This window comes from Salmo trutta, chromosome 10 (genome assembly GCF_901001165.1).
Source record: "Salmo trutta chromosome 10, fSalTru1.1, whole genome shotgun sequence".
NCBI lineage: Eukaryota > Metazoa > Chordata > Actinopteri > Salmoniformes > Salmonidae > Salmo > Salmo trutta.
In genome coordinates, this window is record NC_042966.1 from 18,606,887 (window position 1) to 18,628,620 (window position 21,734).

Here is a 21,734-nt window from a genome sequence, read left to right on the forward strand (position 1 = left end):
AAAGGACATCACCCCAGATGGGACTCGAACCCACAATCCCTGGCTTAGGAGGCCAGTGCCTTATCCATTAGGCCACTGGGGCTCGACAAAATAGGTGGGAAAATGTGTATATAAATTTAAAGTAAACTGTTAGCTATTAATGTTGAATTAACTAATTGTCTTTGATTAACGATTTTCATAAAGAATGGAAATTGTAGATTTTTATCCGAAAGGCGTAACAATTTTACCAAGGAAAGCAAGAGTTGGCTAAACCTTTTCAGGTTTGCCCGTGGTAGCAATTTTTCTTCAGTCTCGAAATACACTAAATTACCAAAAGTATGTGGACACCTGCTCGTCGAACATCTCATTCCAAAATCATGAGCATTAATATGGAGTTGGTCCCCCCTTTGCTGCTATAACAGCCTCCACTCTTCTGGGAAGGCTTTCCACTAGATGTTGGAACATTGCTGCTGGGACTTGCTTCCATTCAGCCACGCATTACGTAGGGCACTGGTGTTGGGTGATTAGGCCTGGCTGGCAGTCAGCAATCCAATTCATCGCAAAGGTGTTCGTCCAACTGCTTTTAAATGCTAGTAAAACTAAATGCATGCTCTTCAACCGATTGCTGCCTGCGCCCGCCCGCCCGACTAGCATCACTACTCTGGACGGTTCTGACTTAGAATATGTGGACAATTACAAATACCTAGGTGTCTGGTTAGACTGTAAACTCTCCTTCCAGACTCACATCAAGCATCTCCAATCCAAAATTAAATCTAGAATCGGCCTCCTATTTCGCAACAAAGCCTCCTTCATGCTGCCAAACATACCCTCGTAAAACTGACTATCCTACCGATCCTTTACTTTGGCGATGTCATTTACAAAATAGCCTCCAACACTCTACTCAGCAAACTGGATGTAGTCTATCACAGTTCCATCCGTTTTGTTACCAAAGCCCCATATACTACCCACCACTGCGACCTGCATGCTCTCGTTGGCTGGCCCTCACTACATATTCATCGCCAAACCCACTGGCTCCAGGTCATCTATAAGTCTTTGCTAGGTAAAGCCCCATCTTATCTCAGCTCACTGGTCACCATAGCAACACCCACACGTAGCACAAGCTCCAGCAGGTATATTTCACTGGTCATCCCCAAAGCCAACACTTCCTTTGGCCGCCTTTCCTTCCAGTTCTCTGCTGCCAATGACTGGAACGAATTGCAAAAATCACTGAAGCTGGAGTCTTATGTCTCCCTCTCTAACTTTAAGCATCAGCTGTCAGAGCAGCTTACCGATCACTGTACCTGTACACAGCCAATCTGTAAATGGCACACCCAACTACCTCATCCTCATATTGTTATTTATCATCTTGCTCTTTTCCACCCCAGTATCTCTACTTGCACATCATCATCTGCACATCTATCACTCCAGTGTTAATGCTAAATTGTAATTATTTCACCTCTATAGCCTATTTATTGCCTTACCTCCCTACTCTTCTACATTTGCACACACTGTACATAGATTTTTCTATATGTTCGTTATTGACTGTATGTTTGTTTATGTGTAACTCTGTGTTGTTGTTTTTGTCGCACTGCTTTGCCGTATCTTGGCCAGGTCGCAGTTGTAAATGAGAACTTGTTCTCAACTGGCCTACATGGTTAAATAAAGGTGAAATAAAAATAAATTGAAAAAAACTAGGCGGTCCTGTTCTGTGGGCTTATATGGCCTAACACTTCGCGGCTGAGCCGTTGTTGCTCCTAGTCATTTTCACTTCACAATAACAGCACTTACAGTTGACCGAGGCAGCTCTAGCAGGGCAGAAATCTGAAGAACTGACTTGTTCTTGACATTGACATTGAAAGTCACTGAGCTAAGGCCATTGTTTATTTTTGGTTATTTATTATTTAGTATTATTATTATATATTTTTTTTACCCCTATTTCTCCCCAATTTCGTGGTATCCAGTTGGTAGTTACAGTCTTGTCCCATCACTGCAACTCCCGTACGGACTCGGGAGAGGTGAAGGTCGAGAGCCATGTGTCCTCCGAAACACAACCCAGCCGAGCTGCACTGCTTCTTGACACAATGCCCGCTTAACCCAGAAACCAGTGTTGGAGGAAACACCGTACACCTGGCGACCGTGGCAGCGTGCATTGCGCCTGGCCCGCCACAGGAGTTGCTAGAGCGCGATGGGACAAGAACATCCCTGCCAGCCTACCCCGGACGACGCTGGGCCAATTGTGTGCCACCCCATGGGTCTCCCGGTCGTGGCCGGCTGCAACAGAGCAACAGAGCAACAGATCTCGAGTGGCGCAGTGGTCTGTTTGTCTGTGGCGATAGCATGGCTGTGTGATCAATTTTATACACCTGTCAGCAACACGTGTGGCTTAAATAGCCAAATCCACTAATTTGAATGGCTGTCCACATACTTTTGGCCATGTAGTGTAGCAACCTACATGGTTAGCTAAATGTAATCTAATGAAGCTCAAAGTCTGTCTCTGGTGGATACTAATAATAATGCAGTTATGTCTGTCATACACTCGGGTTGCGGCTAGCATTCCTCTTTTTTTGGAAAAATGTCTTAATACTGTAGTGACCCTCAGGAGGTAGGGTGGGAAGACCCTGCCCCAACCTGGTAAAACCAGTCACTTTCATTGTTTATGAGGTTGTCATGGTAATAGTAGGGCAGCTGCACATAGTTTTGGGGGCAATAATTAGTGGGGAGGGCCCCATTTTCTCTCTGATGTTTATCTCTCTGGGGAGATACCTCCTGCTGGACCGTGATTTATGGCTAGGCAGTTCAGGCTAGGTTTGTTGTTTTGTGCAGCTCCCCATTACCCCGTCCAGTGTAACATTAAAACGTTATTTCCCTCTTGGTCGGTTTGTTATTGAATCTAATGTAGTTAAAAGATCAGAAAACCCGCAAACGCCAGAATAGAATTGAATCGCCACCTGTCAGTCACTGGCAACAGCTAGCTAGCGAACTAGCCATTTGCAACCGAATAGATCGTCATTTGGCGGCAAGCGCGTTTAAAGCTCAAAATAATCAATATTCTCTTATTGATCGTGATGATAAGCTTACCTCCAAATGAATAATGCAATACAAGCCAATGCGCTTTTCATCTCACACCTATGTCTAAATTGTTTACATTTGTTTTATAACTCATTTTGACAGTAACCATACTTTTTTATTTCCACACGTAGCAAGCCAAGTGTTTGTGTTGTCCAATCTACATGGTTAGTAGGTGAGTCAGACAGACAGTATCGTTTTCAAGAATCTAATTAGGCTTTCTCTCAGTTAGGTGAATCAGGTCAGACTCGGATTGAGAGTGAGCTCACTGCCTGGGCCTGGCACTGGCCTTGTTCCAACTGCTCGGCATCCGACCGCAAGGCGCTAGACGGTAGTGCGTAACTCCCTGCCCTCCAGGATCTCTATACCAGGAAGTGTCAGAGGAAGGCCCAAATTGTCGAAGACTTAAGCCACCCAAGTCATTCTCTCTGCTACCGCACAGCAAGCGGTACAAGGTTCTAATATTTACAGAAAATATAGAGGCGCTTTCTCACAGACCCCCTGTGATGACTTCAATAACTCACACATCTCCCAGACCGTTTCTTTATAAGAGGCAGAGACTAGAAAAGACTGTGGAACAATATTAAACCTTATAACAATATAACAATATATTGTTAATCTGTAGTCTAGGACCCTATAAATGTAGTGGGGGAGGGGTCTTATAGCCCTTCCCCTTCTATTAATACAACATAAGCATAATAAATTATTATAATACGTCAAACATTTGGTGCAGCCCCTATCATGACCCCAAGTTGACCCCATCAATATTCCTGTAAAGATTAGAGAGGATCTCATGTTAAATACTGTTGAAGTAATATGGCTACAGGTTTATCTGCCTCACCTAAAGCCCATTCTGTTGGGAAGCTGCTATAGACCACCAAGTGCTAACAGTCAGTATCTGGATAACATGTGTGAAATGCTTGATAATGAATGTGATATCAACAGAGAGGTGTATATTCTGGGTGATTTAAATATTGACTGGCTTTCATCAAGCTGCCCACTCAAGAAAAAGCTTCAAACTGTAACCAGTGCCCGCAACCTGGTTCAGGTTATCAGTCAACCTACCAGGGTAGTTACAAACAGCCCAGGAATGAAATGATCAACATGTATTGATCACATCTTTACTAATGCTGCAGAAATTAGCTTGAAAGCAGTATCCAGATCCATCGGATGAAGTGATCACAATATAGTAGCCATATCTAGGAAAACCAAAGTTCCAAAGGCTGGGCCTAATATAGTGTATAAGAGGTCATACAATAAGTTTTGTGGTGATTCCTATGTTATTGATGTAAATAATATATGTTGGTCCGTGGTGTGTAATGAGGAGCAAACAGACACTGCACGTGACACATTTGTGAAATTGCTTATTCCAGTTGCTAATTAGCATGCACCCGTTAACAAAATGACTGTAAAAACTGTTAAATCCCTGTGGATTGATGAGGAATTGAAAAATAGTATGGTTGAGAGGAATGAGGCAAAAGGAATGGTAAATAAGTCTGGCTGCACAACCGATTGGCAAATTTATTGCAAATTGACAAATCATGTGACTAAACTGAATAAAAAAGAAGAAGAAACTACACTATGAAACAAAGATAAATGAAATAAAGAATGATAGTAAAAAGCTTTGGAGTACCTTAAATGAAATTCTGGGAAAAAAGGCAAACTCAGCTCCATCATTCATTGAATCAGATGGCTCATTCATCACCAAACCAACTGATATTGCCAACTACTTTAATTATTTTTTCATTGGCAAGATTAGCAAACTTAGGCATGACATGCCGGGTAACAAATGCTGACACTACACATCCAAGTATATCTGACCAAATTATGAAACACAAGCATTGCCATTTTAAATTCCGTAAAGTTAGTGTGGAAGAGGTAAAAACAATGACAAGCCACCAGGGTCTGACAACTTGGATGGATAATTACTGAGGATAATAGCGGACGATATTGCCATTCCTATTTGCCATATTTTCAATTTAAGCCTACCAGAATGTGTGTTCCCCCAGGCTTGGAGGGAAGCAAAAGTCATTCCTCTACCTAAGAATAGTAAAGCCCCCTTTACTGACTCAAATAGCCGACCAATCAGCCTGTTACCAACCCGTAGTAAACTTTTTGAAAAATGGTGTTTGACCAGATACAATCTTATTTTACAGTAAACAGACTTTCAGCACACTTATAGGGAAGGACATTCAACAAACACAGCACTTCCAGAAATGACTGATGATTGGCTGAGAGAAATTGATAAAAAAGATTATGGGGGCTGTTTTATTAGACTTCAGTCCGACTTTTGACATTATCAATTATAGTCTGTTGCTGGAAAAAAAGTATGTGTTATGGCTTTACACCCCCTGCTATATTGTGGATAAAGAGTTACCTGTCTAACAGAACACAGAGGGTGTTCTTTAATGGAAGCCTCTCCAACATAATCCACATAGAATCAGGAATTGATTCTTGATTTATAGGATCCTTCCCACTATATTATTGATATGTCAAGTTATCAATTAAAAGTTTATGGAAAAACTGCACCTTTCCTCGTGAAAATGTTTATTAAATATTCTACAGCTTTAATGTCATCAATCAAATCAAACTTTATTTATATACTACATTTCTTACATCAAATGCATTTCATGGTTTTCAAAGTCATGTATGGAAAGCGCATGTGGCATTCAACATCCTTCCTCTTAGCAGGCCTCTATAGGTGACCAGGGGATTCTCTCTAACACATGCGAATGCCTCCATGGAGCTCATAAGTGTAGCCACGCAGCATATTTTGGCGGTTCACAATATCAGCAGTATGGTGGAGGAAGCAAGCTGTGTCTAACCAGGTACACTCAGTGGAGGACCTGTACCCGGCCGAAGAATTACAACCCTCAGTCCCTAGAGCCCACAGAGGAGTGGTTAAGGAACCGTCTCTTGGGAAGGTTCAGTGGAATGGCATGACTCCTTGAACCTGAGCCAGAACAACCACTACCCTCCCTGTCTGTACCGGACATTATTAAAAAACAAGGGCAACTGGGGCATGCAGGCATCATGTCTGGCATGGCGCTGTGGATGGAGCAGGAGGAAGCTATATGGCAGGCAACAGTTGGACAGCGCACCAACCCCAACTGGCACATTAGGAGAGGGAGGTTGACTGCCAGCAATTATGGAGCAATGGTTAGGGCCATGCTCATTTCTCCCTCGCTGCTAAAAAGGGTCCTCAGATCAGTCAATGGATGGGGTGTTGTCTGTAAAGTGGGGCACAGATAACGAAGAGGGCATCAAGGCATTCAAAATGGCTACAGGGATGGATGTACAGGAGTCAGGGCTTTGAGTCACTGGGTCTGGGATCCTGGGTGCCTCACCGGATGGTCTGGTTGGCACCACAGCAGTGGTAGAAGTCAAGTGTCCCTATGGTGCAAGGGACCTTGTCATTGAAGAGGCAGTGAAGTCAAAGGATTTCTATATCAAGGAGGGAGGGTATTACTGCCTCTGAAGACCATCCTTACTGGCACCAGGTCAGCTCCTAATCACTGGAAGGGACACCTTCTTCATTGTGTGGACCACCAAAACCTCCATCACCCTCCCAATCCAGTGTGATGACCTCTGACAGACTCATATTGCTTCTCTTGTCAGTACCTATTTTCAGGGAAGCCAATGGTAGCGCGCAATTGCGTCCCCGATGTGTCTGTCTTCACTTGTAGCCTGTGAGAAAGACCCGATCACATGGTGGAGAGTGATGTGAGTGAGCAGTGATTCAGAGTGCTCAGCACTCAGGGAGAAGGACACAACGGCCATTGGCCGTAAAAGGCATGGATTTTTTTTAGGGTGCATTTCGGCCACACAAAGGGGCTGCCACTGTGAAATTCTAGGCATTATCAAGTGCTTGTCAAACTGTGAACGAGTGACTGATGTAGTGTGTACAGCCTGCGCAAAAAAACAAAGCGGAGCTCATGCCTTTCAAGCGACTTTTTTCAAATCATCATTAGAGTCGCATCATGCAGCCTTACAATGTATTAAACATCTAAACATACAGCCCAATGTTTGTAGAGCTACTAAAGTTATATTAATGATTCTAAATTAAGTAAAAATAGGAATGCCTATCTTTGTTAACCACTCAACACAGAATAGCAGTATGTGCACACTCCCTCAAATCGTTTGGAGAAAATATCCTTTCAGCTATGTTCAATTGTATTCTTCATACTATTAAATAATGCCACGGAATTCTATGCAAATCTTGTCTGCTAAATGAACTAGTGTAGCCCACAGCCATTTGGCATAGCCAGATAAGGACCTAACAACTCAGAGGATGCTACTATGTTCTTCTGAAATAGACTACATTTTCTTCATATCATGTTTCTTTAGACCTGTCTAATATAAATCATGGATTTATTGTGAAGGTGTAGGCTATATTACATGGATTTAGTAGACTTTTTAAAATGTAGATGTTCCAAAGGTCTGCATCAGTGGCTTGTGTAGCCAGGCGATGCTAAATGTGTTTATGTTAATTAACAATAAATTACTGTGACCGCCAAATTCAATGTTTTACACAATATTGTATCATATTTGATGAGTTATTGGCCTGTCCGTCCACAGGGTCAAGTTGCTGTAGTCTCTACAACTGGACGCTCGGATCACACTGGCCTAAGATGTCCATGCACTGGATGGTCTGAGGGATGCACTCCTGTTGGACTGATAAACAAAACATTTTGTCAGTGATAGGTATTTTTCAATGCTGTATCATCATCTTTATCTGGACAGAAAACACATTGATTATCGTAACATAAGCACACCTTGGACAATGTGGCAAGTGGTCCCTCAACACCCAATCCTCATGCCTCATTGTTTGTTCTTGTTTCCCATTCAACAGTCTGGCTTTTCCTCTTCTGCCATGGTGGATGAGCTTCCTTTCCTAGTAAATACATGGCCATTTCTCTTTCCTACCGGAAAATGGCAGCTGCAGACCCAGTCCGCCCATCTGCTGTCAGGCTAGTTTGGCAGATTGTCTACTAGCCCAGTGTGAAAAGTACTGGACTCGGGCTAGCTTAATCCATCCCTGCTGACATGTATAACTGACTTCACAGGTCATTTGATTAGTCATGCACAACAGATGTACTCATGGAACAAAACCATTTGTTTTTTATGTCAAAATATTGAGCCCACAAGTCCTTTGTGAGCTAGCTAGCCTGCTAGTTACCCTTAGCTCACTGTTCGTGTGGTCAGACTTTTCCCCAGACCCCACATGCTAACTAGTGAATATTTAACATTAGCTAGTTAGCGCTAATCACTAACGTTAGGCACATTCGCTAGCATGTCACCGCCTGTCAGGGAAGTCCAACGACACCACGTGAGATAGGGTGCAATGTTAGCTAGCTAACACTAACTAATGTAGCCAACAAAGGTGCCTATCTAGCTAGCCCACCAGGCAATATTTAGCTAGCTATATTCTGGCAAGCAGTACCAGAGTGCCAAGTCTTGGACAAAAAGGCTTCTCAACAGTTTTAACCCCCAAGCCATAAGACTCCTGAACAGGTAATCAAATGGCTACCCGGACTATTTGCATTGTGTGCACCACACAACCTTCTTTTACACTGCTGCTACTCTCTGTTTATCATATATGCACAGTCACTTTAACTATACATTCATGTACATATGACCTCAATTGGCTCGACCAACCAGTGCTCCCGCACATTGGCTAACCGGGCTATCTGCATTGTGTCCCACCACCCCCTCTTTACGCTACTGCTACTCTCTGTTCATCATATATGCACAGTGACTTTAACCATATCTACATGTACATACTACCTCAATCAGCCTGACTAACCGGTGTCTGTATGTAGCCTCGCTACTTTTATTGCCTCGCTACTGTTTTTCACTGTCTTTTCATTTCTTTACTTACCTATTGTTCACCTAATACCTTTTTTGCACTATTGGTTAGAGCCTGTAAGTAAGCATTTCACTGTAAGGTCAACACCTGTTGTAGTTGGTGCACATGACAAAAAAACTTTATTTGATTTGACCTCATAAAAAAGTATGACTACACAAACCGTGAACTAACATTAACTAGCTAGCTAACTCACAAAGGATTTGTCAAAATTAAAAAGGTAATTATGCTAGCCTACGCTGATTTTCTTTTTACTTGTAAGGATGGTAACGTGTGTTGTACACGTAACTAGTCGGGGGATATCTTGATAATTTTTAAAAGCATCTAGTTAACCACAGATCTTTGACCTAACCAAAATAGCTTGTTAGCAGCTAGCAAACAGGGCTTACCTTATCCCACAGCTCCAGTAAAGGCTCTGTGTGGAGGATTTTCCCACCTTGGGCTTTGAGTGATTAAGTCAAAGCTTGCGACAGGATGTGTAGTACTTGTGTATGATAGCCACATTAGCATCCAATCAGCATTTAATTTTTGTGGGTAATTACAGGCAAATATATTGATAAAGGTTACCTTGTCCAAGAGAGATTTGCTCAGTTATCAAAACGTCACGCCAGGGTAAGCCTACACAAAACACTGCCCTTATTTTAAGTGTTTCTAAAATCCCCTATGGGAAAAATGAATGGTGGAAAAACGATTGAAACCATTTTCCTGTTTGACCGCTAGATTTGATGGGAATTATGACACCTCCACTGAGTCTCTATTACACACTTTACTTATTCCATGGATCCCTTGGCCAAAATTAGTTTAATCTGTTGTTAGTATTATTAAATTTTAAAAAATGAAATGTAAAACATATTTTGAGATATGGCCGCGGACCCCTGCAGTACCTCCACGGACCTCTCCCAACTTTGAGAACCTCTGAAAGCTGACTGCTATCGCATTGGTGTCTATGGGTGTGCCATCCCCTTAAGCAGACAACGGTAAACGGCCTGATTGAACTATCTTCATTTATCCACCATCTTTGATGAAACTCACACTCGATCACTCGGTGCTCTTTTGAGCGTCCTGGATGAACCAAGAGCTGTGTTGTTTTTCCTAACTGGCTGTCTGGCACAGGAAAAATGGTAGCTAGCTAGCATTCTGTGGAAATTTGTCTAACGTACGACTGTGATTATCTGATCGAAATAATGAATTTACTACCATCAAACGCACATGGGAACGGACTACTGTACGCGGGATTCAACCAGGATCATGGTGAGAAATTGTCTCTTCATCGAAATCTTCTTTGGTTGCCAGTTCTGTCGACGATGCCATCCTAACGACGTTTTGAGGCCGGGCTGTAATGCTGCATTCATAACCAAGTGGGAAGGTGGTAATTACCAGTTGTGACGTCGTAAAGCAAGTTAGATCTACTTAAAAAAAAATGTAACCTTTATTTAACTAATTTCAGTTAGCTTTACATTCCAGCTCAGAATTCATCCATACTACGACGGTGGATATTGCACCTCCGCCTGCCGCTAACTCTAGCAGGCTTGTAACTGCCTGTACATGTCGCACATGGCTAGTCGAATGCCGAACTCTTCATTGAGACAATGCTAAAATATCAATTATTGGGTGAGTCAGTGCCACATTTTCATTTGTGCCTAAATACAAATGAAAGAAAAGTTATCTTGCAAGTTCAGCAGGCTATGGTGTGAAATAGGCATTTAGAAGCACTGTCTTTATTTTATTACTTATCGCTGGTGCCATCTTTGTATTTAGTATGATCCCCATTAGTTGCTGCCAAGGCAAAAACTATATTTAATGATGATGCAATCTTTGCAAGAGGGAGGGAATTTGATTTAATTGCTCCTCAACTCACAGCTCAGTCATTTCATTCAGGGTAAGTGGAGTTAGCAATGAGTTAGCCTGCCCTGAATCAGGTTTGTTTACCTGGCTAAAAGGTGAGCCACTTTCTTATGGCCGGTTATCCCGAGTTGAACTCAGTTGACCAAAGTTACTTCGCCAGCTCCTCAAACCTGCTTCTTGGATAACCCTCTGTTGGATGCATTCACGTGCTTTGACTCATTAATAAACTCAGATTTGCTAATGGCCAACAATCTGTGTCAACCATCAACTAAAAGTACAGCTGTCATGCTTGTAAAAGTATTATATGCTCAAAAAAACGTATTAATATATTGCTTTTTATAAATAATGTTTTATTTAACCTGCCAAAAATTCTGTTCTCAAGGTAATTTCCTGACTATGTAAGGTCAGCATGTGGAGCTCAGGGATGATTGACGAGTTTCCCACTAGCAATTACCAGTAGGAGGGGCGTTCAATTTGGGGTGTCAGTCGTATGTGGTAAATACCAACTTCCCACTTGGTTATGAACGCAGCATTACACCCAGCCTAAGCTAGTTTGCTAGTTAGTTATGTCTAGCTAACGTTAGCAATATTCAGTTGTTGTAAAATACAAGTGATTGGATTGTCATTTGAGCAAACTAAATGGTATTACATGTAACTCTGATATTTAATCATATTAAGAGCTAAATATCATGGATATGTTGGGCTCTCACGTTTTAGATTTTAATAATACGCTAGCATCAGCTAACAACGAAACGTTAGCTAGCCGGAAATACAGCTGTGTGGGGGTTCTACTGTTCCACAAGATAGCGCTAATGTTGTGGCTAATGTCAAATAAACACCTATTAATTTACAGTTACAGTAGCTATATGCTTGCAGAGTTGTAACATTTTATCATTTTTATCTCTATCGTTAGCTAGCTAGCTAATTTAGCTACATATTTAACGTTATATGGAACAAATCATGGTTATTACAAATCTAGAACTGCCCCCTTTATCTGTGGTTAGAACTTTAGTTTGACAACTGCTAAGATACTACTAAATAGATTACTGTACATGACAAGCTAGCTCAAGCTGTGAGTATGATGATCCATTGTTTAGTTAGTGTAGCCCTAGACTTGGCAGGGGAAAGACTAATTATGATTTACACATCAAAATTGGTCAAGTGCACCACATACCTTCCCTTTTAAACTCATAACATATAAATCATTTTAAAAATAATTTTAGATGCAGAATCAGATAGTACAATTTCATATCAGTCTAGGCAGACAGACATGTGACAGGTACAAGCTTGGTACCAGTGCGTGTGGGTCGGGTGTGGGAGTGGGTGGGTGGCCCTAGTCAGCTTTTCTTCACTGAGCAATGAATGAATGGGTCTCCCTCCAAACAAAGCAATGACTGTTAGCTAATATTCAAACACTGCTCAATGTTCACTGTGTGCGCATTCCTCGCAGGCAACTTCAGGTTACTGGAGTAGTAGGACATGCTCCAAATCTGATAGGAAAGAGAGAACCTGACTAGAAGCATAGACTAGTTTATCTCCCTCATAATCATGATGTCTTTGAAGATGGATAAATATTGTGGTTATTCATTCACTGTGAATTTGGACCTAGCTTTGATCAGGGTTGTTTTAACCACTGGTATTGTCTGTCTGTCTGCTCCTTCCAGGATGCTTTGCTTGCGGAATGGAGAATGGGTTCAGAGTGTACAACACAGATCCACTCAAAGAGAAAGAAAAACAAGGTAAATATATGTAAAAAAGAATGACTGTACAGCAAATATGAAACATAACATCATAATTAGAAGTGTATCAAACATATCCTTTTTGATAATTATGATTCATCATAATGTGCCCTTTTTCACGGTTTACTGTTAATCAAAAGTTATTGTGTAGCCATTTTGTTGATATGTAAATAAACTAAATGGGTCACTAGCATTGCTTGCAGTAAATCGAGGCCATTCTGCTGCACACAGGGACACAGCATTGTGACAGCGAGAGCCAAGGTACTTCCTTCCTGCTCCTGCTGTGTGTGAGATGAGATGGATCTGTCTGTCTGTGGCTGGGTTGGTGCTCTGGTTGGATGAGGAGGGCTATATGAGGAAGTTAATCATTCCGCCACTGAGCCCTGCACATGTGACTCCTCACATGACCTGTCCAAAGTCACAATAGGAAATGGCTTACTGTACTGTCTTTAGTACTGTAGGGAAAGGATTAGCCTATAGTATAGGCCAGGGAGGGCCTAACCTGGTTCTGGAGGGTTGCTGCAGGGTGTGCAGGCTTTTGTTGATATGGGTCTAAATAACAGCAGGACTACAGTAATTTTTATTACAGTGATGCATCGTGCATGCTGGAAAGGTTTGCTTTAATATGCAGATGGAGTGAGGAGTTGTTTGCTATTTAGTAAAACTTTGAGATATTAAAACTATTTAAATTCTCCTTATCAGGGACGGCTCTTTCTAGTAACATTTATAGATCTTATTGGAATAATGGTTTGGATAATTGTGGTGGTTTTTGAGGCGACACCCTTGATTCTCATTGGCTCAGTTTACTCGCCACCCACCAGATTGACAGCTTAATGGCCAATGAGGTGATTGTATGTGTCTTCCAGAGTTCATGGAGGGCGGGGTCGGGCATGTGGAGATGCTGTTCAGGTGTAACTACCTAGCGCTGGTTGGAGGAGGGAAAAAGCCCAAATACCCACCTAACAAAGGTATGGTGGTTACTCTGTGTGTGTGTGTGTGGTGCTTGTGTTGAACTTTCCGTGACATATGTAATATGAGCATTAGAAATAAGATATTTTGGAACCCCCAAAATGATCTCCTAGTGGTAGACTTTTCCATCACGTTGACCTTATCTTGTTATTTCCTTACATTGGTCTGGCACTAGAGACAAACGTCATCATGTCATGTTGGTCTTGTCGGTTGTAATTCCCACCATGTCCTCTGATGCTTTCCTCTAGTGATGATCTGGGATGACCTGAAGAAAAAGACGGTTATAGAAATTGAGTTCTCCACTGAAGTCAAAGCAGTGAAGCTTCGAAGGGACAGGTACGAACACTTCCCACCCTTTTTCTTCCCTTAATGTGTCTCTCTCAGCAGTGTTGCGTGCCAGTACAAATGAAGTAAGAAGTTAGTACCACTTTAACTCCCTCTCGAAGCATTTACGACCAACCACGAATGCAATCATTGTGTTTCACACTGCCGGGATTGATTTCATCATCAATGGCTGCTCCTTCAGGAGAATTTTGACACAATGACACAGCAATCTGGTTGGAAGTAATGTAGTGCACTGTATAGCGAACAGTGGTGTAAAAATACTTTAAAGTACTACTTATGTCGTTTTTGGGGGTATCTATACTTTACTTTACTATTTATATTTTTGCCTACTTTTACTCCACTACATTCCTAAGGAAAATAATGTACTTTTTACTCCTTACATTTTCCCTGACACCCAAAAGTACTACTTACGTTTTGAATGCTTAGCAGGACAGGAAATTGTCTAATTCACACATTTATCAAGAGAACATCCCTGGTCATCCCTACTGCCTCTGATCTGGCAGACTCACTAAACATAATATAAGGAATGCGAAATTATTTATACTTTTACTTTTAATAAAGTATATTTCAGCGACTACATTTACTTTTGATACTTACAGTTGAAGTCGGAAGTTTACATACACTTAGGTTGGAGTCATTAAAACTAGTTTTTCAACCACTCCACAAATTTCTTGTTTTAACAAACTATAGTTTTTGCAAGTCGGTTAGGACATCTACTTTGTGCATGTCACAAGTAATTTTTCCAACAATTGTTTACAGACAGATTATTTCACTTATAATTTACTGTATCACAATTCCAGTGGGTCAGAAGTTTACATACACTAAGTTGACTGTGCCTTTAAACAGCTTGGAAAATTCCAGAAAATGATTGCATGGCTTTAGAAGCTTCTGATAGGCTAATTGACATCATTTGAGTCAATTGGAGGTGTACCTGTGGATGTATTTCAAGGCCTACCTTCAAACTCAGTGCCTCTTTGCTTGACATCATGGGAAAATCAAAATAAATCAGCCAAGACCTCAGAAGAAAAATTGTAGACCTCCACAAGTCTAGTTCATCCTTACTTTTACTGAAGTATGACAATTGGGTACTTTTTCCACCACTGATAGGGAATAGGATATCATATGAGATTTAGCCTAAGTTACATCACAGAGAGGGTGGAAGATGGTACGAGTACAGTAATAACTGGCTGTGATTGTACTCCCTCTTCTTACAACCTGACGAGACTGGGAACACGCGTACGCCCTCACGCGCATGTTGATTTTGTCCATCCACACCAGATGCGATCAGGACACACAGGTTGAAATATCGAAACTAACTCTGAACCAACTATATTAATTTGGGGACAGGTCGAAACGTAATTCAGCTAGCTAGCTTGCTGTTGCTAGATAATTTGTCCTGGGATATAAACATTGGCTTGTTATTTTACCTGAAATGCACAAGGTCCTCTACTTTGACGATTAATCCACAGATAAAAGGGTAAACCTAGTTAGTTTCTAGTAATCTCTCCTCCTTCAGTCTTCTTCTTTTTTGGACTTTCGGTTGGCAACTAACTTTAAGGTGCATTACCACCACCAACTGGAGTGTGGACCTCAGTTCATCTTTCAATCACCCACGTGGGTACATGCTCCTAAAAACCAATGAGGAGACGGGAGAGGCGGGACTTGCAGTCCGTCATGCGTCAAAAATAGAATCAAGTTCTATTTTAGAGCCTAGCTACGCAGACGCTCGTTGGCGCGAGCGAGCAGTTTGGATGAAATGATTGTGTACATTTATTTTGCAACGCTCGCGCACTTAACGTGAGCGGTGTGGTCAGCATGTTAGGCACAGAACCTGTTAGACTGGCAGTAATTACATAGTACTGTATCGTTTCCAACCAGTTACTATGTCATAATCCAGTAATGGTATACATTATAGCTCCTTGGTGCATTGAGATGGCTGAATTAGCGGACTACTCAGGAATTGCCTGAACAGCAATGACTGTTAAGATGTTCACCTTTTTAGGTAACATTAAAGGGAATGTTAGACAGTAATATGTTGGCGTCAGGAGTAGTGAAATGTTTTCTTACCAATGTTTCCCCATTAGATTGCTGTATGTTAGTGGGCCAGATCTCTCCCTTTTCTCAGTCTTGAGCCTAATGTCTGCATCTCTCTGATGTCCTCAGGATCGTGGTGGTCCTGGACTCTATGATCAAAGTGTTCACGTTCACCCACAACCCTCATCAGCTGCATGTGTTTGAGACCTGCTATAACCCCAAAGGTCAGTACTACTACACAGACAGTCCAGCTACTGTCTACTGCAGCTCTCAGATTCCTAACCAGCCTGCTAGATGTATTCGACACGCCCATCATTTAAGTAAACAAACCATTTTCACAAGAATGCTAAATGGTTGTAATGTGTCCTAGCTTCTCTCTCTCTCTCCCCCTTTCTCTACGCTAAATATATTGGACACGCTCATAATTGATGTAAACACACAACCTTCACAAGAGTGTTACATGGTTGTAATGTGTAGCCATCGACACGTTCTCTCTGTCTCTCTCTCTTGCTCTCCTCTCTTCCCCTTTCCTCTCTCTTGCTCTCGCTGTCTCTCTCATTCTCTCTCCATGACTGTATCCATAACTTCTCTCCCTCCTCCCCCAGGTCTGTGTGTACTGTGTCCCAACAGTAACAACTCTCTGCTGGCGTTCCCGGGGACCCACTCTGGGCACGTGCAGATTGTAGACCTTGCCAACACAGAGAAGCCTCCAGTGGACATCCCTGCCCACGAGGGGGCGCTGTGCTGCATCGCCCTCAACCTGCAGGGAACCAGGATAGCCACTGCCTCCGAGAAAGTATTACAACCCCTTTAGAACTTCTCATCGGCTTAACCCTTTTAACACTACTCCTGGGCTTAGACAGTGCCTTAGGCTTTTTATATCTAGCATTGGTTGTCCTTGTTGCTTGTTGACTAGGGGTGACCAACTCCCAACGCTGTGTCTCGGTGCCTTTGTTTATTTCTCTCCAGGGGACCCTGATCAGAATATTTGACACCATGGCAGGCCACCTGATTCAGGAGTTGAGGCGAGGGTCACAAGCTGCTAACATCTACTGGTGAGAACAATCAACCTGGGCCTTTTCTTCATCTGAAGTTAGATGTGAGAAATGCTCTAAAGCGGGGTGGACACTACACGACTTTCTAAATTCTGACATTAAACAACCGTCTTTCCTTTTAGTGTTTTTGTGTTGCCAACATAGTGGTGGGCACACTAAACCATGTGGCTTGGTCTTGAGGTTTCTTGCTACCGCGCTGTCTCGCAAAAACAATGATGTGGTTAGATTTAACGTAGCTACGAACTGTGGCTCAAAGCAGCCTCAAAAACGTTCAGTCAGACATTCACGCTTGCCATACAGAGTTGAAATATCTAGCTAACATTTTGAATTGAATAACATTGGTTGTGCACTTCAGAGGTGTAACGATTTGACACTTTGGCTTTGGTTAAAGGGGAGTACAAATGCATACTAGAAGTAGCCATCGCTCTGCTTGAGAGTCTACACATTCTGGGTGACTCAGTACTACGTAAATCATCTCAATGGCTTCTTCTCTGGTGAGCTCTCATTGGCTATTGCTGATCACCGTTCTCGAAACGTGTTGTTGCACATTACACTACAAGAGCATTGGAGATTTTGTGCAGATAAAATCAAACATCTGCCCAACGCATCACCGGGGGCAAACTACCCGCCCTTCAGGATACCCACACCACCCGATGTCACAGGAAGGCCAAAAAGATCATCAAGAACATCAACCACCCGAGCCACTGCCTGTTCACCCCGCTATCATCCAGAAGGCGAGGTCAGTACAGGTGCATCAAAGCTGGGACCGGGAGACTGAAAAACAGCTTCTATCTCAAGGCCATCAGACTGCTAAACAGTCATCACTAGCACATTAGAGGCTGCTGCCTATAGGCATAGACTAGAAATCACTGGTCACTTTAAGGAATGGAACACTAGTCACTTTAATAATGTTAACATATCTGGCATTACTCATCTCATATGTATATACTGTATTCTATACTATTCTACTGTATCTTTGTCTGTTCCGCTCTGACATCGCTCATCCATATGTATATAGTCTTAATTCATTCATACTTAGATATGTGTATTGGGTATATGTTGTGTAATTTGTTAGATATTACTTGTTAGATATTACTGTACTGTCGGAGCTAGAAACACAAGCAATTCGCTACACCCGCAATAACATCTGCTAATCACGTGTAAAATTTCATTTGACATGTTTGGAAATATAAGGACGTCTGAAACTGTTCAAAGACGAGGTCGGTAGCCCCCAGATTGTGTCTTTGACCCTCTCACATTAAACAAGCATCGGTGACGGTCGCGTGCCCCAAGTAGGCAACGACATGGGGATTTTGTCTCCGTTCTCAAACTTGTCTGGGACAGCTAAATCGTGGCCAAAATCGTGTAGTGTACACCCGGCTTAATGTTTACATTTGAGTCATTTAGCAGACGCTCTGATCCAGAGTGACTTACAGTTAGTGTACCTGTCTTAAGGTTGCTAGGTACGATAACTACATTAAGTAAGTAAGTTGCTGTTCTAGTCCTGTTTGGTAACTTATTTCCCCTCTCCAGCATCAATTTCAACCAGGATGCATCCCTCATCTGTGTGTCTAGTGACCACGGTACAGTCCACATATTCGCTGCAGAGGACCCCAAGAGGAACAAACAGTCCAGGTCGGTCTGAGCCAAACATTTTAACCTTTCTCTGCATTGTCAACTTGATCTCTTAACCGAAGTCCAAATTCTGCAACATTGATCAAAAGTGTATGTAGTGCCTTGTTGCACGTGTGGTCAGAGATGAGTGCCAGTGGTGATGAAGCTCTTTTTGAGAGAGCTGTCTTATTGACTGTTCAAGGATATACACCCTGTTCTTTGGAGGAATAACTTCAAAGTGAGCACATTGTTTTTCAATGTTAATCTTTAAACCAGCCTCCATTCCAAACCCATTCTCGAATCCTTACCAGTGCTTCCTGTAATTCCAAACCCATCCCTGAATCATTTGTTGTTTCCTTTTACTCTTAGCCTAGCCTCGGCCAGTTTCCTTCCCAAGTACTTCAGCTCCAAGTGGAGCTTCTCCAAGTTCCAGGTTCCATCAAACTCGCCGTGTGTGTGTGCCTTCGGAACAGAACCCAACTCTGTCATAGGTGAGTAATGTGTGTGTGTGTGTGCGCGAGGTAGTATCTCTCTGAGTACTTGTTTGTGTTGGCAGACCTCTGGAACAGAGCCCAGTGCAGTCATGAGCTACACGCTACTTCCTGCCCAGTGTTTATAGACAGATTCAGAGGGACATTTCTTCCATATTGACACATACAGTACCAGTCAAAAGTTTGGACCCCACCTACTCATTCCAGGGTTTTGCTTTGATTTTTACTATTTTCTATGTTGTAGAATAGTAGTGAAGACATAAACTATGAAATAACATATATGGAATCATGTAGTAACCAAAAAAAGTGGTTAACAAATCAAAATATTTTTTACATTTGAGATTCTTCAAAGTAGCCACCCTTTGCCTTGACAGTTTTGCACACTCTTTGCATTCTCTCAACCAGCTTCGTGAGGTAGTCACCTGGAATGCATTTTAATTAACAGGTGTGCATTGATTTGTGGAATTTCTTAATGCGTTTCAGCCAATCATCTGTGTTGTGAGAAGGGTGTGGTGGTATACAGATGATGGCCCTATTTGGTAAAAGACCAAGTCCATATTATGGCAAGAACAGCTCAAATAAGCAAAGAGAAACGACAGTCCATCATTACTTTAAGACATGGTCAGTCAATCCAGAAAATGTCAAGAACTTTGAAAGTTTCTTCAAGTACAGTCGCAAAAACCATCAAGCGGTATGATGAAACTGGCTTTCATGAGGACCGCCACAGGAACGGAAGAACCAGAGCTACCTCTGCTGCAGAGGATGAGTTCATTAGAGTTAACTGCAACTCAGATTGCAGCTCAAATAAATGCTTCAGAGTTCAAGTAACAGACACATCTCAACATCAACTGTTCAGAGGAGACTGTGTGAATCAGGCCTTCGTGATCGAATTGCTGCAAAGAAACCACTACTAAAGGACACCAATAAGAAGAAGAGACTTGCTTGGGCCAAGAAACATGAGCAATGGACATTAGACCAGTGGAAATCTGTCCTTTGGTCTGATGAGTCCAAATTTTAGATTTTTGGTTCCAACCGCCGTGTCTTTTGTGAGACGCAGAGTAGGTGAACAGATGATCTCTGCATGTGTGGTTCCCATCGTGAAGCACGGAGGAGGAGGTGTGGGAGTGCTTTGCTGGTGACACCATCAGTGATTTATTTAGAATTCAAGGCACACTTAACCAGCATGGCTACCACAGCATTCTGCAGCGATACGCCATCCCATCTGGTTTGCGCTTAGTGGGACTTTCAACAGTTTTTCGACAGGACAATGACCCAACACAGCTCCAGGCTGTGTAAGGGCTATTTGACCAAGAAGGAGAGTGCTGGAGTGCTGCATTAGATGACCTGGCCTCCACAATCATCCAACCTCAACCCAATTGAGATGGTTTGGGATGAGTTGAACCGCAAAGTGAAGGAAAAGCAGCCAACAGTTGCTCCGCATATGTGGGAACTCCTTCAAGACTGTTGGAAAAGCATTCCAGGTGAAGCTGGTTGAGAGAATGCCAAGACTGTGCAAAGCTGTCATCAAGGCAAAGGGTGGCTATTTTGAAGTATCGAAAATATATTTTTTTGTTTAACACTTTTTTTGGTTACAACATGATTCCATATGTGGTATTTCATAGTTTTGATGTCTTCACTATTATTCTACAATGTAGAAAATAGTAAAATTAAAGAAAAGCCCTAGAATGAGTAGGTGTGTCCAAACTTTTGACAGGTACTGTATATTATTGTTGACTTGACACCACTTATTTGATTGTTTTTATTGTTGACACCATTGACTCATTTTAAACTGAGCGGGAAACTGTGTTAGATTTATGGATACTTTTCTATAAAAAAAAGTTTTTCTTTGAGAATATAGCTGATGTATGGTCTCTTATTATGACCTCTCTCTCTCCTCAGCCATTTGTGCCGATGGCAGCTACTACAAGTTCCTGTTCAATCAGAAGGGGGAGTGTTCCCGAGACGTCTACGCACAGTTCCTGGAGATGACAGACGAGAAGATCTGACCTTTCACCCTACCACCTCCTGCAAACGGACAGACGTGTACACGGCGGATGGGTTTATTTTCAGGAGCAGGAGGACGAGGGGGATGGACAGAAGGAGGAAAAGGAGGAGGAGATGATGTCTCTGCTCACCCAGTGCTGATGGACTCTACATGGTGGAGCGTCAGAAGGTGAGAGAGACACCATCTCGGAAACAACAGAGGAATGAAAGATGGACTGAGTGCCCTCTGACAAAACCTACTTAAAGACTCCCTGTACAACTAGACAACTACAGGAAGACGGGGACGAGAACACTCTAACGGATGTCACCTGGGCCTCCTTGTCCTGCTAGTCCGAGGACGAAAGAGGGAGACTTGCTTTTTAAAGATGTCTTCTGTGAAATGTACGATGATCGGGCGGTTATTTTTTAAAGGTGTATAGCGTTGATTCTAATAGGTAGATGCATAGAAAACAAATCTTGTCAACTAACACCACCTAATCTAACTATAGGGTGTGCCTCTGAGCTGAATCGAGAGTGGAGTGTGTGTATATACTCACATATATACATACAGTGCATTCAGAAAGTTTTCAGACCCCTTCACTTTTTCTATATTTTGTTACGTTACAGCCTTATTCTAAAATGGATTAAATACATTTTTTCCCATATTATAATCTACACACAATACCCCATAATGACAAAGCGAAAACAGGTTTTTAGAAATACCTTATTTACATAAGTATTCAGACCC

General features: G+C 42.2%; 1 protein-coding gene and 1 non-coding gene across 3 annotated transcripts; one reads left to right on the plus strand and one right to left on the minus strand.

The window, feature by feature from the left end:
* Positions 1-9: 9 nt before the first annotated feature.
* Positions 10-82, minus strand: trnar-ccu (transfer RNA arginine (anticodon CCU)). Its single transcript has one exon. It is a non-coding gene; the product is annotated as a tRNA-Arg (tRNA).
* A 9,725-nt stretch (positions 83-9,807) lies between these two features.
* wdr45b (WD repeat domain 45B) lies at positions 9,808-21,203 on the plus strand. 2 transcript variants are annotated; one of them, XM_029764745.1, is made up of 11 exons: positions 9,808-10,162; positions 12,421-12,495; positions 12,727-12,756; positions 13,362-13,463; positions 13,713-13,800; positions 15,973-16,067; positions 16,449-16,639; positions 16,813-16,898; positions 18,432-18,533; positions 18,882-19,003; positions 20,903-21,203. In XM_029764745.1, exons 1-11 carry the CDS (start codon positions 10,096-10,098, stop codon positions 21,007-21,009), a joined length of 1,065 nt encoding a protein of 354 aa, XP_029620605.1. In that variant the 5' UTR covers positions 9,808-10,095; the 3' UTR covers positions 21,010-21,203. The 2 variants fall into 2 exon arrangements, with proteins under 2 accessions (XP_029620605.1, XP_029620606.1); XM_029764746.1 differs by lacking the exon at positions 12,727-12,756.
* The last annotated feature ends 531 nt before the right edge of the window (positions 21,204-21,734 follow it).